At 37.1% G+C, this 17329-nt stretch overlaps 4 protein-coding genes across 7 annotated transcripts; 2 read left to right on the top strand and 2 right to left on the bottom strand.

Annotated features, from left to right (window-relative positions):
* The first annotated feature begins 7445 nt into the window (after nucleotides 1–7445).
* On the top strand, nucleotides 7446–8743 carry LOC149588983 (uncharacterized). The gene is made up of 2 exons (XM_089861888.1): nucleotides 7446–7950; nucleotides 8040–8743. The coding sequence occupies exons 1-2, from the start codon at nucleotides 7446–7448 to the stop codon at nucleotides 8741–8743; spliced, it is 1209 nt and encodes a 402-aa protein (XP_089718014.1).
* Nucleotides 8744–10395: 1652 nt separating this feature from the next.
* LOC149588982 (uncharacterized) lies at nucleotides 10396–13923 on the top strand. 4 transcript variants are annotated; one of them, XM_089861852.1, is made up of 7 exons: nucleotides 10396–10497; nucleotides 10590–10710; nucleotides 10819–10929; nucleotides 10995–11138; nucleotides 11204–13345; nucleotides 13407–13542; nucleotides 13613–13923. In XM_089861852.1, the coding sequence occupies exons 2-7, from the start codon at nucleotides 10633–10635 to the stop codon at nucleotides 13852–13854; spliced, it is 2853 nt and encodes a 950-aa protein (XP_089717978.1). In that variant the 5' UTR covers nucleotides 10396–10497; nucleotides 10590–10632; the 3' UTR covers nucleotides 13855–13923. The 4 variants fall into 4 exon arrangements, with proteins under 4 accessions (XP_089717978.1, XP_089717974.1, XP_089717975.1 ...); XM_089861848.1 differs by having other exon boundaries at nucleotides 10590–10929; XM_089861849.1 differs by lacking the exon at nucleotides 10396–10497 and having other exon boundaries at nucleotides 10525–10929; nucleotides 11204–12695; nucleotides 12765–13345.
* Nucleotides 13924–14294: 371 nt separating this feature from the next.
* LOC149588981 (uncharacterized) lies at nucleotides 14295–16052 on the bottom strand. Its single transcript, XM_089861887.1, has 5 exons — nucleotides 15830–16052; nucleotides 15464–15693; nucleotides 15115–15398; nucleotides 14823–15050; nucleotides 14295–14756 (listed from the first exon to the last, which is right to left on the bottom strand). The coding sequence occupies exons 1-5, from the start codon at nucleotides 15910–15912 to the stop codon at nucleotides 14295–14297; spliced, it is 1287 nt and encodes a 428-aa protein (XP_089718013.1). The 5' UTR covers nucleotides 15913–16052.
* Nucleotides 16053–16267: 215 nt separating this feature from the next.
* On the bottom strand, nucleotides 16268–16845 carry LOC149588980 (lysine-specific demethylase phf2-like). Its single transcript, XM_089861846.1, has 3 exons — nucleotides 16628–16845; nucleotides 16375–16551; nucleotides 16268–16313 (listed from the first exon to the last, which is right to left on the bottom strand). Exons 1-2 carry the CDS (start codon nucleotides 16767–16769, stop codon nucleotides 16502–16504), a joined length of 192 nt encoding a protein of 63 aa, XP_089717972.1. The 5' UTR covers nucleotides 16770–16845; the 3' UTR covers nucleotides 16268–16313; nucleotides 16375–16501.
* Nucleotides 16846–17329: the final 484 nt, after the last annotated feature.

Here is a 17329-nt window from a genome sequence, read left to right as displayed (position 1 = left end):
TCAAAAGGTTTCAAGATTATCTAATCCAATTTTTCGGTAGCATGCTTCAGCGTTTTGTCCAGTTGATGTACAACTTTTAATGTACATAGCGCGTCTTGCTGTGGTATAGTTGATACTTGATAACTTTCCTGCTGTAATGTACTTCATCTGGCTGAAAATAGTTTCAACTTCTGAAGCACTTATGCGCTGCGGGTAAATGTAGTGATTGGGATTACGAGCGCAAAAATCTTCAACAAAACCTTTAAAACCGTAAATCGATATTCGAAGAAGTTCCCACGTTTGCCAAGATACAAACATGGGACTCATCCCAATGTCCTCTTCAGAATTTACTAGCTCTGTTGCCCAGTTCTTAAAGAAAACTAAACCTTCAAGCATCGATTTGATAGATGCAGAATCTTTGGAGTCTACACGTTGCTTTGATAAAAGACCATTTTCAAATATTTTATTGCAAGCTGCTAAATATTCATAGCATCCCATTACTTCTTCCCAATCTGGGGGTGGCTTTTCACCTTTACCAACCATTGGATTAGCATAGTTAAATAGTTCGCTTAGTACCAAGTCTTGTTGCATTATTTTTGCAGGCGTTACGTTTAGTTTTGTCCATGGGTCTCTGACAATATAATCCTTTCTCAAACCTTTGACTTGTTGTAATTCGTTTTGATTTCGGCGATCGTCTTCCCGCACCTTCATCTGGACTATTTGTTTCCAGCCAAAATGAATCGGCCTACCATTCCTTGTAATTGTTAAATCCTGAGAATCGTCATCTTTCGAATCGTGAATGGCATTTATCATATTTTTAAGTTGATGGGAAGGGCACATTATCCAAGAATCTTCTAGTACGAAAGGGTTTCTAAACCTTGGCATAATGAATAATCGATGCTGTCATCATCCTTTATAACATGAGTAGGGAAGCGTTCAATCCCCAAACTTTGACGCATAGAAGCAACATTTGACAAGCCACCATCGCTTACTAATGCGGAAACATGTAAATCAACAGATTCAAAAGCCCAAATACAATTGAGTAATGTATCTGTTACAACGTGCTTTAGCCATCATAAAATAAGGTCCGTTTATGTCAAATCTTCCTGCGGCGCATCTTCACAGATATTGTAGTACGTATTCTGCTTAAAGAACCTCCTTATCCTCTTTTTTGTAAATATCGCGCAGAGTAGGGTAATTTTCCGGGTCCATAGCAGCACCCATAACGTTGTGGTTACGTGAATTCCACATTAGTTTGCCAATGACTTTCACCTCATCAAAGATAAGGATCCCTTCTTTCGGTGGCTTTAGTTCGTTGGGGTAGTGATGAACAAAGTCATCAAACCTTTTCGATTCATTGACTAAGTGCTTTAAATTAATGCCTGGCTCGCACGGGATCTCCCTGGCTTTATATTTCACAGTGTGTATACTTGGAAGTTGTAAAATCTTAAAGAATTTCAGGGCCTCATAAGTAGCTGGGGAACGGCAATAAACAGCAAGCGTCACTCTGTAAGTCAAGGGACTCCACATATTCCCTTTTGATCCACTAGTGAACTTCGCTTGATCCTGTATAAATTCATTTAAGTTTTCTTTACTATCCCATGATTTTTTCATAGCTTCCGCAAGTGATTCACTATAGGAGCTAGATTCTTTAAATATGCCCTCAGGTTCATCCCTGCCAGTTTTGTTAATTAGTGACACTAATGAAGCTCTTTCAAAGTTTTGCTTTTCGGATATTTCAAGTCTAGAATCATTGAGTTTCTTCTCCAAGTCCTTTATTCGCTTGGCCTGGTACACCTTAACTGGCAATCCTCTTCCTTCGAGTTTCAGGAGTTAGAACACCGATAGGACAGCTTGAACTAGGCAACTGTCTCCTCTGCTTGCGGCTTCGTGAAATTGAAGACATCGCCTTTATGCGATTCCGTAAATACCTTGCAAATTGTTAGAAGCATATTTTAATTTTCATTTAACTATGACTATTCTTAGGTTTCATTAAAATTACCAATCTAGGGAACGGCAATCTGGGCACTGATAACTCTGATTAATAAGTAGCGCCTTTGGAACGTTTGAGGGTGGAATATACCATGTTTTGCAGTGCGTTGACTGATATCGTTTATTAGGCCAACTAAATGTCAAGAGGTTTTAAGTTTGTTTAAACTTTTCACAGTGATCCTATGTAAAAAAGGGGCAGTGATGTTAACTGTAATGTTCTGAATACACGTCCACCACGGAATCAATGCATTGAGCCATATTTTTTTTTTTTTTTTTAAGCTTGGTCTAGGCCTAGGTTCTTATACCCTTTAATATTACACAAATGTATAAGTCAACAATTGTAGAATGATACTTCAAATCTGCCTTTGGTGAAGATATGGCCACGGGTGCGGCATTCTGTTCCACTATGGTTCGCAAAGGCCAGAGGGTGGAGAGAGAATTCCATCTAGATTAGTTGCGATTCTTCAATTCTTGATGTCTGTTTCAACATAAGTCTGCATGAACGTTTGCTTGAAAACCGCGCATTTCGGAGAGCCCAAGTAATTATCTCAATATGTCGCCCATTGAAAACCGCTTGTCGGAAATAAATGTTTAATGAATAGGGGAATACCCACATTCAAAGCAGAAAGGGTCACAAAATAGTGCCTACATTTGAGAAAGTGGTTGGGTTCATTGTATTCAACTAATTGGGGTTCGAAATAAACAAGATGACGAACCTTTCAAAGGTACCCGTTCGAACTTTTCAAAGGTACCCGTTCGAACTTTTCAAAGGTACCAGTTCGAACTTTTCAAAGGTACCCGTTCGAACTTTTCAAAGGTACCCGTTCGAACTTTTCAAAGGTACCCGTTCGAACTTTTCAAAGGTACCCGTTCGAACTTTTCAAAGGTACCCGTTCGAACTTTTCAAAGGTACCCGTTCGAACCTTTCGAAGGTATTCGTTCGAACCTTTCAAAGGTATTCGTTCGAACCTTTCAAAGGTATTCGTTCGAACCTTTCAATTGTATAAATATGAACCATTTTTAAAGGTTCAATATTGAACCATTTTTAAAGGTTCAACATTGAACCATTTTTAAAGGTTTCATATTGAACCATTTTTAAAGGTTCAACATTGAACCATTTTTAAAGGTTTCATATTGAACCATTTTTAAAGGTTTCATATTGAACCATTTTTAAAGGTTCAACATTGAACCATTTTTAAAGGTTGAATATTGAACCATTTTTAAAGATGTTCTTCATTCTTGATTGGAAAATTCTTACAGCGATGTTTGGGTCGTCAGCAGCTAAGAGGCAAGGCCAGTCGTAGTTTCTTAATGACTCGTGAAGGCCGATATAATTTCCTTTTCGGTAGTTATATTTCTTATCCCCGCTGTCGTCTGATAACAGTATTCCGTCTAATCGGGTTCGAAGTGAGAGTTTCAGAGGGGGATGGAAGGTATCCACTGGAAGTGTAGGTAGTGGATCTAGCTATAATTTTAACGGTAGTAAAAAACACATTCATGCTTGGAAATTAGGTATGACGTTCATGATGGATTTCCTAGTCCAGTCACAGCACAAAACGTTATTAAGCATAATTAACGATAACACAAATATGACATTTCTACTCAAATTCAGGTGTTGAATGTGAAATATAGTGTGGGTTTGCGTTCTAATAAATCATTAGAAACATATTGCATTTAAGAACATTTGTACTAAATATTACAATGATTATGATTAATAAATGTGGAATTAGTAAATAAAATTGTAATAAATTACATAATTGCACACTGATTGCTTGCCCCCCCCCTTTGTATGAATTAAAATATTGGAATGCAGATAGACAAGATGGAAATAGAGCTCGGAATTTGTATAACTTTTGTTGCTTAGGTACGATCTCTTGAATATCAATCAGATCTATCCATTCAAATAATTTAAGCATATCTATATTTTCCTAAAACTTTATTCGAAACCAAAACCATTAATGTGTACGTAGCGTAATTTTGTATTCGTAAAGGAGTTGACGTAATCTTTTGCGTACGTTTTAAGAACACTATAATTAACAGATAAAATAATTAAATAATAATTTTTAACGTCAATTAAATTCGTTTCTTTATTTACAAATAATATTGTTATCGGATAGTTTAATCTGCAATTAAAGTAGGTGTATATAATTAGATAAAAAACCAACAACCTTATCTAATCCGATTTTGCAATACTATTTTTATTCAGAGTTAAGATAATGCTTTGTAGTTATCCATTTTTAACCGTTTCTTAATCCGTTATCTGCAAGCTGATGCATTAACACGGATTTTCAACTGTCAGTTTATAATGATCTGGCGGGTCACTCGGGTGGTCGTGGACGGTGGAACTAGTAATTCGGAATATTAGTGCATGGTGACCTTGGTTAATGGCTACAGGTTGTTCTTTAGAACTTGGTTTACCCGAATCGTCGCAATCTGACGTTGCACAAACCTGAAGTGACTGTAGGCGGCATTTCAACATCTGTACTGTGATAAGTAAGTAAAAACATCTTATTTGTTGTATATTATGTGCAAAAATAGTAACTATTTCTTACGACAGTGCGTCGTATACACAAGGATCCAAGACCAACTTAAGGACAAGGAACTTAAAATACCACGTCGAGAAGAAACATCCCAAATATAATACTGATCGCGATTATCAATGGTGATTTGCAATAGCTAATACCTATAGAAATCATACTTTTATATGCAGGAGAAGTCCATGTCCATGTGCGTAAACAGGTTAAAAAAAAGACGTCAGACTTCAAATATGGCAATTTTTTCAACAGCCCGCATATTATCTTCACCTGTTTTCCGTTTCCGTGGTATCCGTTTTGAGGGTTGTTTTGTTTATACCCAACCGCGTTCCTGCAAAAGCGCCTTCAATTTCGCTGTTAATCAGGATCTCATATCTCTTGATCATGCTTTTTGAGCAAATTTTAAGGTGTGTTCTTTCCCTTGTAGCATTTTCTATCCGTTTTGTAGTCGGTTTATTGTCGGTACAGGCGGTTAGTTGTCCGTATCGGTTAATTGTCGGTAAAAGTCTTCAAACCATCTTAAGCCGGATACACGACTCAAAACACGACGTGGAATGCACCTTGCCTACAAAATTATCTCGGACATGAAGTATTGTAGACCGACAGTCCGATAATTCTTTAGGGCCGATTGATCAGGTTTGGTGTCGGCCCGAGTACTTTTCTACTGGGTTCGGTCAAACTGAAAGCAAAGTGTCCTAAAACCTGCGCGCCTACAATATTTAATTACAAATATACGGGCACCCAAACATAGGCCCCTAAAACAAGGAAAAAGTTTCAAAGCCTGCCTATCTTGTTTAGAAGAGCTGGAAGTCTTTGAAAGATGTTAAAACACTTTCATTTAGCTTCATTTTATCTACTCATGCACACTGCAATCCATTGATTTCTACAAGATAAAGGTTCAAAAACATGGTAGCGAGAGGGGAAAAACGGGACGCTGCTCTTTATAACTACTAGCAACTATAACAAAGACTAGTTTGCAGTGGCCCGCTGTAGCGCAAAAGGTAATATCGAAGTGCTGTATTTCTTCTTAATCAGAAGGCCAGGATGATGTCTTGCTTCACGTGTAGGACTATTTCCTTATTTTAAGGGTCATTGTTTGGGAGCCCATATATCCGTAACTAAATAGTGTAGACCCCATATTTTTAACACTTTCCACTTAGTTTTATCCAGAAAAAAATGTCCTTTAATTTATAGCAGACTAATCAGAAACAACATTTATAGGTCCCATTCATTAGAAACTAGACTATTCAACAATCCTAGTTCTCACTACAGTAACAGTATATTTTACAGTGGACAATGCCTCTGATAACAAAAGGTTTAGGAAGAAACTTGCCCAGAGAAAGCCACAATTAGGACTTAGATTCCGAACTGGAAATCGATTTAGTTGCCTTGCTCACATGACCATCCTAAATCCCAGCTTTCTTGCAAAAGTGAAGAAGAGTGTGGTCCTGAAGACATTGTGATTTCAAACTTGGAGTCAAGCATTGGCAATACTGTAGCTAAACTAAAATGCAACTATAATCTTCTGGGTGTCCACTCTGTACCAATAGAATTGGTTTTTTGACATTTGACTATAGTGACGTGCACATGAGTTGAGCCTTAGGTTCCTTTAAATCTTTGATTTACCAGTGTAGTGGGCTATTAGTATATCATATTCTCTGTCGGTTGCTTAAGTGCTATGTACCCCCATCTACCTACCATATTAAGGGACTAACCTTTATCTCCGCGAATCGATTGCAGAAGAACATAACCTCTTAAAGTTCGGTTATTCAAGTTGTTCTAGGTTGTCGTCTTTAGTTACATATAGAGGCATAATCTACTCAACCTCTTTTTAATATATCTGTTATACACGTCTTAAACGGTTCCGGCTGGCCTGCATTGGGGCACGGGGGCCACGAGATCGACCCTGGAGATACTCCTTGATAAGCTTTCTCTTCATCTCTTCGTTGAGGAGGAGGCCGTCATGGGGGCCTACAGGCCCTACAATAATGGCTGTTGGGTACCCAGACTTTGGGATCACAGCCATGCCAAGCTCTTTTGGGAGCATGCCGTACTTTAGCCGTCGCTGACGATTCGCTCTGACAAAGTCGTTACCAGTTTTGATTTTACAAAGCCATTCAGCACCCGCTTTCCCAGTACCGGGGTTCTAAGACTGATTCCGGCGCTAGTGTCGGTTACTGCCAAACCACAAAGGTCGGTTTTTCTGAGAGTCAGGGCACCTATGCAAGTGTGTTCCAGGCGGAGATTGCAACGATCTGTTATTGCGCGGACTATTGCGTCAATAAAGGTTATACCAGACGGACTGTAAGAAATTATTCTGACAGTCAAGCCGCTTTGGAAGTGCTGAACCTGTGTCAGCTCACTTCTCAACTGGTGTGCAGTTGCCTTGATCTACTTGCGCGACTGGCATATTTCACTTGTATATAACAGTGGTGGAAACGGAGTATTTTTTATTAATACATTACTAATGTGAACAACCAACAATGTTTTTTCGAAATAAATATGTATAAATTCACTGGATGTTTGCGCAATTCGCCTTATGTTTAATCAGCGCCACCTAAGGTGTAGCGGCGACTTTTGTAACTTGCAAAAATCGCGACCAATCAGAGGACGCTATTTGTACGACTATTTTTTTTTATTGGGGATATTTGGAGAAAAAAATGTTTAGACGAGTGTGATGTAGATTTTAACCATTTTCGGCAACTAAAACGGCTGATTCTCGTTAAAACTGTTAGAAAACTGGCAAATCGTGTTATTCTCGAAGATATATAAGCGTTTAAAACAAGTAAGACAACTTTTTATTCGTTTTATACCTGTTAAATCAATCAAATCGCGTTAAGCCTTGGCTATTTCTTGCAGCATTTTCCATTGATTGACGTCGTTTTTACTGTTCAAGATTTACTTTTCGAGAAATTTAACATTTTACTTAGTTAAAGAAACATGGCATCAAAGAACCGTTGTTTCTTAAAATGCTGCAACAACAGTTTGAAATCCGTTTCTTACCATTTTTTCCCAAAAGACGCCACAATGAAACAAAAATGGATTGATGCCATGATTAACGCAATAGGACCGTTGCCCACCGACCTGTATAGCGCCCGAATTTGTTCGAAACATTTCATAGAATCAGATTATTTCCCCACCGCTAAACCAAAGCCTAAACGCTTAAAACCTCAGTCGTGTCCGTCTGTATTTCGGAATACTAACGTAATGGTTGAAGCTGATGAACACGATCCGAAACAGCCTTACTGTCGTTTGAGCCCTGAACAAAGAACTGAAATTTTAGAAGAAATGGGAGCTTTGTCTTTTGATCTGGAAGAGCTTGAGGAATCAAATGGCGGTGATATTAAGAAGGTGGAGTTGCAAGATCCCGACCCAGAAAACCCATTACCTAATATTATATGCCTTCACGATGCTGATGAGCTCGAATCTGAGTCTCAGAGAAGCAGTATTGCCTCAGTGCAGTCAGGCCAATCTTTGTCGTTACCTAGCAGCGGAATTTCTTTGAAATCTACATACTTGTGAAAAATCAATTAGAATTACTATCCTTGCGTGCCAAAGAAACATTTACTGTGACTAGATTTGTTAGCAATGATACTGCTATTAGATTTTATACAGGCTTCCCTTCATATGAAGTTTTTTGGGCGTTTTATCAACTTCTGTTACCAGAATGCGCAAAATTAAACTATTTTGGTCAGGAAACGAACCAAATAAGAGATAACACTGATAAAGACTTTCATGAAGTTGTCAAGCCCGGCCGTCCTAGAAAATTAAACCCAATAGAGGAGTTTTTCTTGACACTGGTTCGATTAAGATTGGGAACCCAGGAACAGTTTTTAGCTGATCTGTATAATTTGTCGCAAGGGCATGTTTCACGAATAATTAACACGTGGGTGTTGTTTCTTTACGAACGTTGCCTTCACCTACCAGTTTTTGCTTCATTGGAAAGGGCTCTCGAGTTGACCTTGGCCAAAATAAAAAAACGTTATCCAGATTTACGGATCATCGTAGACTGTACAGAGTTTAAACTTGAAAAACCATCTGCGTCAGAAGCTCAACGAGAAACCTTCAGCGCTTATAAGCATTGCAACACGGTCAAAGCGCTTGTTGGAATGGCTGGATCAGGACACTTAAGTTATTGTTCAAACCTTTACTGTGGAAGAACATCTGATAAAAAACTCATTCTTCATTGTGGCCTTTTGGACATGTTGGAAGAAGGTGACGGTAAACCGGGGTTTTGACATCGCTAAAGAACTTGCTTTGAAGAAACTGAAGCTATACATTCCTGAATTTCTTCAAGATCGTGACCAGTTCACCGCATCACAACTCTCCGAAACACGCAAGATTGCTCTTGCCAGAATACACATAGAAAGAGCTATTGGTCGGGTTAAAGAATTTAAAATTTTGAAAGGAGAAATTCCGTTGACTTTAACACCTATGCTCGAGAAAATATATGTAGTATGTTGCCATTTGTCAAATTTCACCGGTAAGATGGTTCAAAAATTGGATTAAAAGTAGATTGTGCTATGTTTTTGGAGAGGTTTTAATAAAAACGGGCTCATTCGTAAGGCTTACAAAAAGATATGACACGAGAAACACCACATCGTTTCTCATTGGGAGTTTTGTTTTGGCAGGTCCCATTGCCTACTGCCGTTTTCATTTAGACATAAAGATTATTTTATTTTTTAAAACAAATGGTTAGGATGATATACCAAATTTTTAGTTACGTCCTTACTCAGTTGGTTTTTCAAACATTTCCTTGACAAAGGATGGTAAGAGATGCATGTAATATTTAGTAGAAAGTTTGGGAAGTAAGCTGCTGTTGATGAAATTGTTATTTTTCACTATCATCAAAATTTCAATGTCACCAAGTGGTACAAATACCACCAAAAAACACACAGGCATATTGCAAACTAGAAACTGTCCCTGAATTTGATGGTACACATCCGAATTTTTCTTAAGCTCAAGTTATTCAGTTTCTTCATCCACAAAGAGATAACAATTTCCGGAGGCAGCTTTTGTCCTAATAGTTTCCTTATTCTTAAAAATAGCGTACGGGAACTTTATTTCTACTGGGTATAGTTGATCTTCAATCAATACAAGGCGATCAGGGCTAGCTCCGAGAAAACAAAACTGCGGGTTGACAATTAATCCAACAGAAGTGTGGCTTTGGGTCTTGATGTTCTGTGTGAATAACGAGAAAGCTGCCGGCTCGTATTTCAACAAATGATCCAATGATTTTGCTGTAACAAAATTCCTCTTTTGTTGAAATGTTTTTACTGGATCAGTCTCATCTCGCATTTTTACAAAAGTTCCAAACGTGGATGCCATGAGCCGATGACTCCTCTGCTTATGCCAATAATGTGAGCGGCTTTGTAAGCGAGTTTTAACCTCAGTATATTTTGATCGAGCTAAATCTACTTGGATACTTTTCAATACCTTAATTTCATTATCAGAAATGTTCAGAAAATTTTCATTCCTTTCCCTCGTTGGAGTTTTAGCTACCCATTCCCACAAATTGTCGATCAAAAATGTATTTTGGTGTATTTTAGGTTGGACTGGAATACACTCGTTCGATTTTATTGTACCGATGACTGGCATACTTATGTTCATTTTGTCAAAGAGTTTAACGAAATTTTCCAATTTTTCTTTAGATATCGGTTGAGACCCCGGTGGCAACACATTAAACGTACGAACCGCGCACCCTAAAAGAGCTTTCCTTGGTTTGGCTGGGTCGTGTTTAACAATTTCCAAATCACTAAGAAGAAACGGCTCGTCTGTTTTTGGTTTCTTGACATGCCACATTTGAAGCCTGCTGGTACACGTCCCACCATGGAGCCTGTATCTTAAACGGAGAGGCTAAGCCGTAGCTTCCATAGTATAAAATTCCCTCTCTCACCCACAGTCCTTCTCAAAGTGGGGGTGGAAAGGGAGAGTAGGGTGAATTTCGGCAGTGAAGGTCGAATCTGAGCACGTGATCCTATTTCTGTTTCCGGTAAAAATGGCGCCTAAATCTATAACTGAAATCTCGGTGTGATATCAAAGAACTTAAAAAACTAAATAAGTGTTCATAACTGATTTATTTAGAATGTCAATTTAAGAATATATAACCTGTTCTCTTAGTTTCACGATGGTTAAAAAACAATGCGAGTATTCTTTGTGTTGGAATAGGGAAAATTATTTTAAACCAAGGCCTAATAGTGCTCATGTAAGGTATTTTCCATTCCCGAGACCAAAAACTGATTTTGAGAGATGTTTAAAATGGATTTCTGCTTGCGGACGTTTTGATAATCGGATTACAATTGAAAAAATTAAGAAATCAACATATTATATATGCTCTGATCATTTTGTGGGAGGTCATGGACCAACAGAGAGTAATCCTGATCCTATACAGTTTGAAGAAACTCAAGAAACACTTCGGTTAATGGTATGTTTAAAAACTATGTTTTACAAATTAAGTCGCTTTTTAATTATGGTGTCCAATTATTATAGCATCAAAATGAAAATAACTCTTTAAGTCTTAACACCCAACATCCTCAAGATAAAGTACCCGTAATAGAAAAACCCGAGGATTCTCAGTACACAATATTAGAAGAAATCCCTGATGCCAATGATACCCAAAAAATATTGTCTTCGGTGTGTAAATTATTACTTATTTTTGTAAATTTTAATTAAATTATGTTCATCATTTAAATATTAAGAGTGAAAATCCAATAAAATTATTGGAAAACTCGACTACAAATCTCATACCGGTGCCTCAAAAAGCAAAGCTCACACATTTTGAACCTTGTCATGTGAATGATACCCAGATGAATGTTATGGAAGAAGACTCAAAATTCTCTCAAGAAAACCAGTCAGATGAAAACAGTAAAACTATTTTATATAGCCTTCTATCAAAAACAGTGACACCACCATCATTGTCGGTGAACCTTGCAACCTTTGGAAATGAAACTAATCAAGCCGAAGTAAACATTAATAATGGTATCATGTACACTGAGCATTTAAGACAAACTTTCGGAGGGAATCCAATATGTAGTGGATGGGTAGCTTCATCCAGTTCAAATGATGATAGTGTGGTATTTGTAAAACTGGATCCAGGAAATCGCTACGCTATTAAGACTTTTACAATAAAAAACCAAGATAAAAGAGGAACTCTCAAAATTCACGGAAAAGACGTCTCTAATATTCCATTCATAAGGGACTCGCTACATGATATCCAGAGCGTGGTTTCATTACGTATCTTGATAGAAGTAATAGATTCGTTTGATTTGTGTAGCGGAATTTTCGACAGCAAAATAGTAGATCTTTTTGATAGCAAGGTAAAGATGAAAGGGATAAAAAATGTTTTTACAAATGCAATTCACGCGAATGACTGCCAAATTGTATTACAAAAAGTGTTACAAAATAATGGAAAGAGTCTAGATACGCGTGAATTATGTCAAAACTGTCTGAAATACAGGAGGTCATTAAAAAAGTGCATGGAGCGCTGCAATAAAAAAAATGGTGAAAATAGAAATAGCTACTTGCCAAGAGCCCAACTTGAAAAAAAGATGAAGCAACAAGCAATTGCGAATTCACAAATGAGGAGGAAGATGAAAATTATGAAAACTAGAATGGAAAGTCACCTTAAAAAATTTGGAGAGAAATTGGAACCTGAAGACACCCAATTTTTTACAAATATACTAGACCAACAGAAAAAAATGCTACCAAAGAATTCTTTTCAACGCTTATTCATTGAGCAACAATTATCTGTCCTCAAAGCCAAAAACAAGCGCATGCGTAGATGGCATCCCAAGATATTACAATGGTGCATCCATTTCTATCGCAAGTCTCCAGCATCCTACAAACTTATTGCGTCTTGTGGTGTCTTGCAACTACCATCCAAGAGGACCTTGTACAACCACTCTAGCCATATAGGGCTGACACCTGCTTTCAACAATTTCTCCTTTCAAAAGGCCAAAGACAAGCTCTATCAGTCGTGCCCCGAAGAACACCAGAGATACGTTAGTTTAATTTTGGACGAAATGAAAATTAAGGAAGACATCATTTACAAGGCAAATACGGGGGAATTGGTTGGTTTCACTAACCTCGATGATGTGGGAAATGAAATTCTAAGATTGAGGCAAGCTGGTGATGATGAAATGCCGGAAGTGGCAACTCATGTGTTACAATTAATGATAAGAAGTGTAACTGGTAATTTCAAATTCCCATTAGCATATTTTCCATGTAAGAATGTAGACAGTGATAACCTTACTACCATAGTATCAGAAGCGATAAGTCGTCTGGAATATTATGGTATAAAAGTGGTAGCTGTGATTGCTGATGGAGCTAGTACGAACAGAAAAGCATTTAGAAATTTTGTTAAGGATGGATTTAAGTGGAAAAATATTTTTGCGAGTGATGAAGAGAGATTCGTTTTTTTTATTTGTGATCCCCCTCACTTGATAAAAACTACGAGGAACGGGTTCGCTAATAGCAATTTCCACACCAAAACCAAACGACTTTTTAAAAATGGGCAAGAAATATTGTGGACACACGTTTTAAAACTCTTTGAAATGGATTCGCAACGACCCCTTAGACTGGTACCAAAATTAACGAGGGATCATCTTTTCTTGGATTCCTACTCGAGAATGCGCGTGAGATTGGCAGCTCAAATTCTAAGCGCAACCGTTGCTAATGCCCTGGAGTTTGAGCTAGGGGAAGGTGTCCGTGAAACTGTTCAGTTCATTAGAATCATGAATCAATTCTTTGACCTTATGAATACAAAAAACTTGGACGAGGGAAAGTTTAAGCGCAATCCTAATTTGAATCCATTTAAGATACAAAGTGATCCAAGATTAGAAGTAAGTAAATATTTAGAATATTTATGGCATTGTGGCTAATGCAATTGATTGACTTTTACAGTGGTTGGAACAAACATTTATTAAGTACTTTGAGGATTGGCAAAATGAAGTATCAACGAAGGCAGTTAATTTAAAGGCAGCAGAACGTCTAAGAATGACTCTAAGTCGAGAAACTGTGGAAGGGTTAATTATGACTGGTTTGTATAAAAATATTTAAAGCAATGGGCTCTAATCGTTGTTTTTCATGTCATATCTTTCTTTTCTTAGCTCGATCTGTTCCAGGAGTTGTTAGATTCTTATTATCGAAAGGCGCCTCCTTTGTTTTAACATTCCACTTAAATCAAGACTGCCTAGAGCAAGAATTTGGGAAGCAAAGAGCGTCCTGCGGAGGAAATACAAACCCTGATGTGCTACATTTTGGGCAGAATGTTGATAGATTTATTAGTTTAGAGAAAGAAATTTTGGCCCCTTTTGAGGGAAATACTTCAATAATTCCAGAAAATAATTAGTTTCAATTAAGATCCTTTATAAACATTTAAAATCACAGCGCTGTTTCAATAAAGTATCAACAAGAAAAATCACAATGTGTTTTTATCTGATTCTTTATAAACATAAAAATGAGGTATTGCTCCTTATTTCCTATCACAGAAATGTGTTTTTATCCGAATTTTTACAAACATAAAAAATGAGGTATTGCTCCTTATTTCCTATCACAGAAATGTGGTTTTATCTGACTCTTTACAAATATAAAAATGAGGTAATAAATTGGTCACATTTGGGGCGTTATTATTAAATGTTTTACCTGAAAAACATGGCAAACTTAAAATTCCAAAACATTATTTAAGTTGTGTTTTTGGGACTAGGATCACAATTTGGGCATTTAAAACTATTACTAAGTACCTTTAGACTGTAAAACTATAGGATTTTAGGGCACACTTGACTATATTTTTTACACCTTTGTTGATATATTGTTTAATTCTTTCAAACCTTTTCTTAAAGCTGGGCATGATTTTTGTTTTTTATTTTCTTTTGAAAAATATATACCCCTCAAATATAGTTGGAGACCTTTTCCTCTTAATTTTAAGAAGGTTGAAAATATTTTGGGAAGGATTTTCCTCGATGCGTTAACCTTGCTTGGAACTTCTGAAGTTTTTATCACTGCTTGAAATGCTTCCAAAATCTGGCAATTATCCTCCATATTCTTAAGGGACTTCTCCCTTCTTGCTTCATTGTTTTGCAGTATACATTTTAATTTCTTTCCATTGTAGAATTCTGAAGCCACAGCATCTATGATCTCAAACATATTGAAGGTCGTCTTATTAACGTAGAGTAATCCCCCTCTGTTATTTTGCGTTACCCAGGCAGATATTTTGATATCACTTAAATTATTATTTAAATATTCTTTAACTTCCTGAAAAGTCCCCTTAATTGAGAAGGCGGACACTAAACACCATTGATATGGCAGAGACTGGCATACTGATTTAATCGTTGCACCAGCGACGTAGTAGAGAATTTGCTTGGCCTTTAAATCATTTGTTAAGGTACTGGCAGGCAAATTTGAAAGTTCTTCATTAACTGTGGGAGGATTTAAATTTTCATGGTTGACCTCGTTTTTCACAATATAGCAGTGTACAAGGCTTAGGATGTTTTTTAAAAATCTTGCAGCAATGGCCTTCTGGCCAAAAAATGGTAAACATGTAAATATCTGTAAAAAATTGGCATTCATTAGCATTATATTAAAAAGGAACCAAATCCATTAGGATACTAACTGGTGGGGCTGTCTTAGAAATATATTCACGAGCTTCAGTTAAAAAGTCATCATTGGAAAGCATCGCTAAGCCAGTGCCCCAAAAAGATTTTGAAATTTTTAAATGATCTAATTCCATATTAAATCTTTCGAGCCCAGTCTCCCACACAGCCGCCCTTTTAGCAATTCCTACTGCTATCAATTCTTCCATTACAAGATTTGTGTAGGTATCTGTGGATTTTCCCAAATCCTGCAATTTTTCTAAACCTTCGTTAATTATCTCTCGGAACTTGTTCGGGGTAAAATCTAAGAGAAGTTAATTTAAATTAGTACATTAACATCTCCAATTTTAAAATTTGTATTCAACTTACTACATAGAGCTACGCACGGGATTATTTTTCTTATTTTTACTGGAGGCTTTGGAGCAGCGGTTAATATTTTCGAATTTTGAACTTCACAAATATGAGGTTCATTAAGATTGATATGCGATACATCATTGTCTATATATTCATCCACTATAAGCATTACTTCGGTTTCCTCAGTATCACTTATTCCATAGTAGTTAACATCATGCTTTTCTCTCTCTTTCTGAAGAGATTTCCTACAAAACGACAGCTGATTTAGCCAAGGCCTATGATAAAACTATCTTTACAAGTTTACAATATTCTCGGATAATTTTAAAATCATCAATCCAAATTAATAATACATTTTATTAGGTCTAATTGAAAAATACTTACTTTCCCGTGTACGAATGTTCATTTTTCGACAAGATGAACAAATTTCCCAGTGTTTCATTGTTACTAATGTTCACACGAGCCATTTTCAATTTCAAATCTATTTGGCAGCAGACGACTTTTTCAACTGCCGCCTACGATAAACGACCTTGACGGCCCTCAATTTCCGATACGGCCAACTAGTGCGAAGTTGGCCGCAAAGCGACTGTGAGGGGTTCATATTATATAGGGGTTAGCCTCTCCGTTTAAGATACAGGCTCCATGGTCCCACGTAGTGGCAAGGTTTCAGCTTTTATTCTTACGATGTCCATGAGTTGATATAAAAGTGCTATCGAAATTTTACAATCTCCGTCATTTCCCGCAGGGCAAGAGCATGATATCCATTTTAATTGATTTGGTTCTTTTGCGATATTGAAGCAGGCAAACATGTTGTAGGTTTCAGGTCTTCTATCCGCGTCACATGTAGCTCTTATGAAAATGACATTTCCTCGAGTACCGGTTCAACTCTAATTAATCTTAATCAATCAAAATGTCATAATGTGACATACCTTTTCTGTTGCTTTGAATACCTAAAATCTTCTCCTCCCTAAAAAGCATGAATCCTTCCTGTTTCTCACGCTTTTTCTTTGAGTGACTTTCGGCAATCCCATCTGACAAATCTGTTAGAAATACGTTTTAACCCCATCCTTCCTTTGGGGTAACTCTTCCTTGTAAACGAAGGAGTCCTTTCTATGAAATAACAAATTTGCTTTATTTTCAAAAAGGCTGGTGGCCATAATGAATATCAGCACCTTCATTCACCTTCTTTTGACATGTTTGGGTTTACAACCATTACGTCGATGCATGCTTTACACATATAATCATCTATTAAATCCAGGCTGTCTTCATCCAAATTCACGCAAGTTAGATGGTACCATTCTACGCACAATGAGCATTGCACCATCTTTTTGGAGTTGTCTTTTGGTTGCTGGCACAGGCAATACAACCTAGGAGAATCATCTCCCAAAGTACTTGCAGTTGTAAACGGACACGGTTTTTTCTTCACTTTCGCTGACACAACGTCAGCCAGCTTTCATTTTGGCAAAGCCATCATGAAGATTTTAGGAACAATATGAAGCTTAGGACGTATTTAATGCAAAAACAAAACAGTTCGATCTAAGTAAATTCACAGAAAATGTTAAATTTCTCGAAAAGTAAATCTTGGACAGTGAAAACGACGTCAATCAATGGAAAATGCTGCAAGAAATAGCCAAGGCTTAACGCGATTTGATTGATTTAACGGGTATAAAACGAATAAAAAGTTGTCTTACTTGTTTTAAACGCTTATATATCTTCGAGAATAACACGATTTGCCAGTTTTTTAACAGTTTTAACGAGAATCAGCCGTTTTAGTTGCCGAAAATGGTTAAAATCTACATCACACTCGTCTAAACATTTTTTTCTCCAAATATCCCCAATAAAAAAAAGGACAAATAGCGTCCTCTGATTGGTCGCGATTTTTGC

Source organism: Phalangium opilio, unplaced genomic scaffold (assembly GCF_054372755.1).
Source record: "Phalangium opilio isolate 3A_F unplaced genomic scaffold, DU_Popi_V2 ptg000523l_1, whole genome shotgun sequence".
Taxonomy (NCBI): Eukaryota; Metazoa; Arthropoda; class Arachnida; order Opiliones; family Phalangiidae; genus Phalangium; species Phalangium opilio.
Note: the sequence above shows the minus strand (reverse complement) of the source record. Positions and strands in the feature narration are given on the sequence as shown.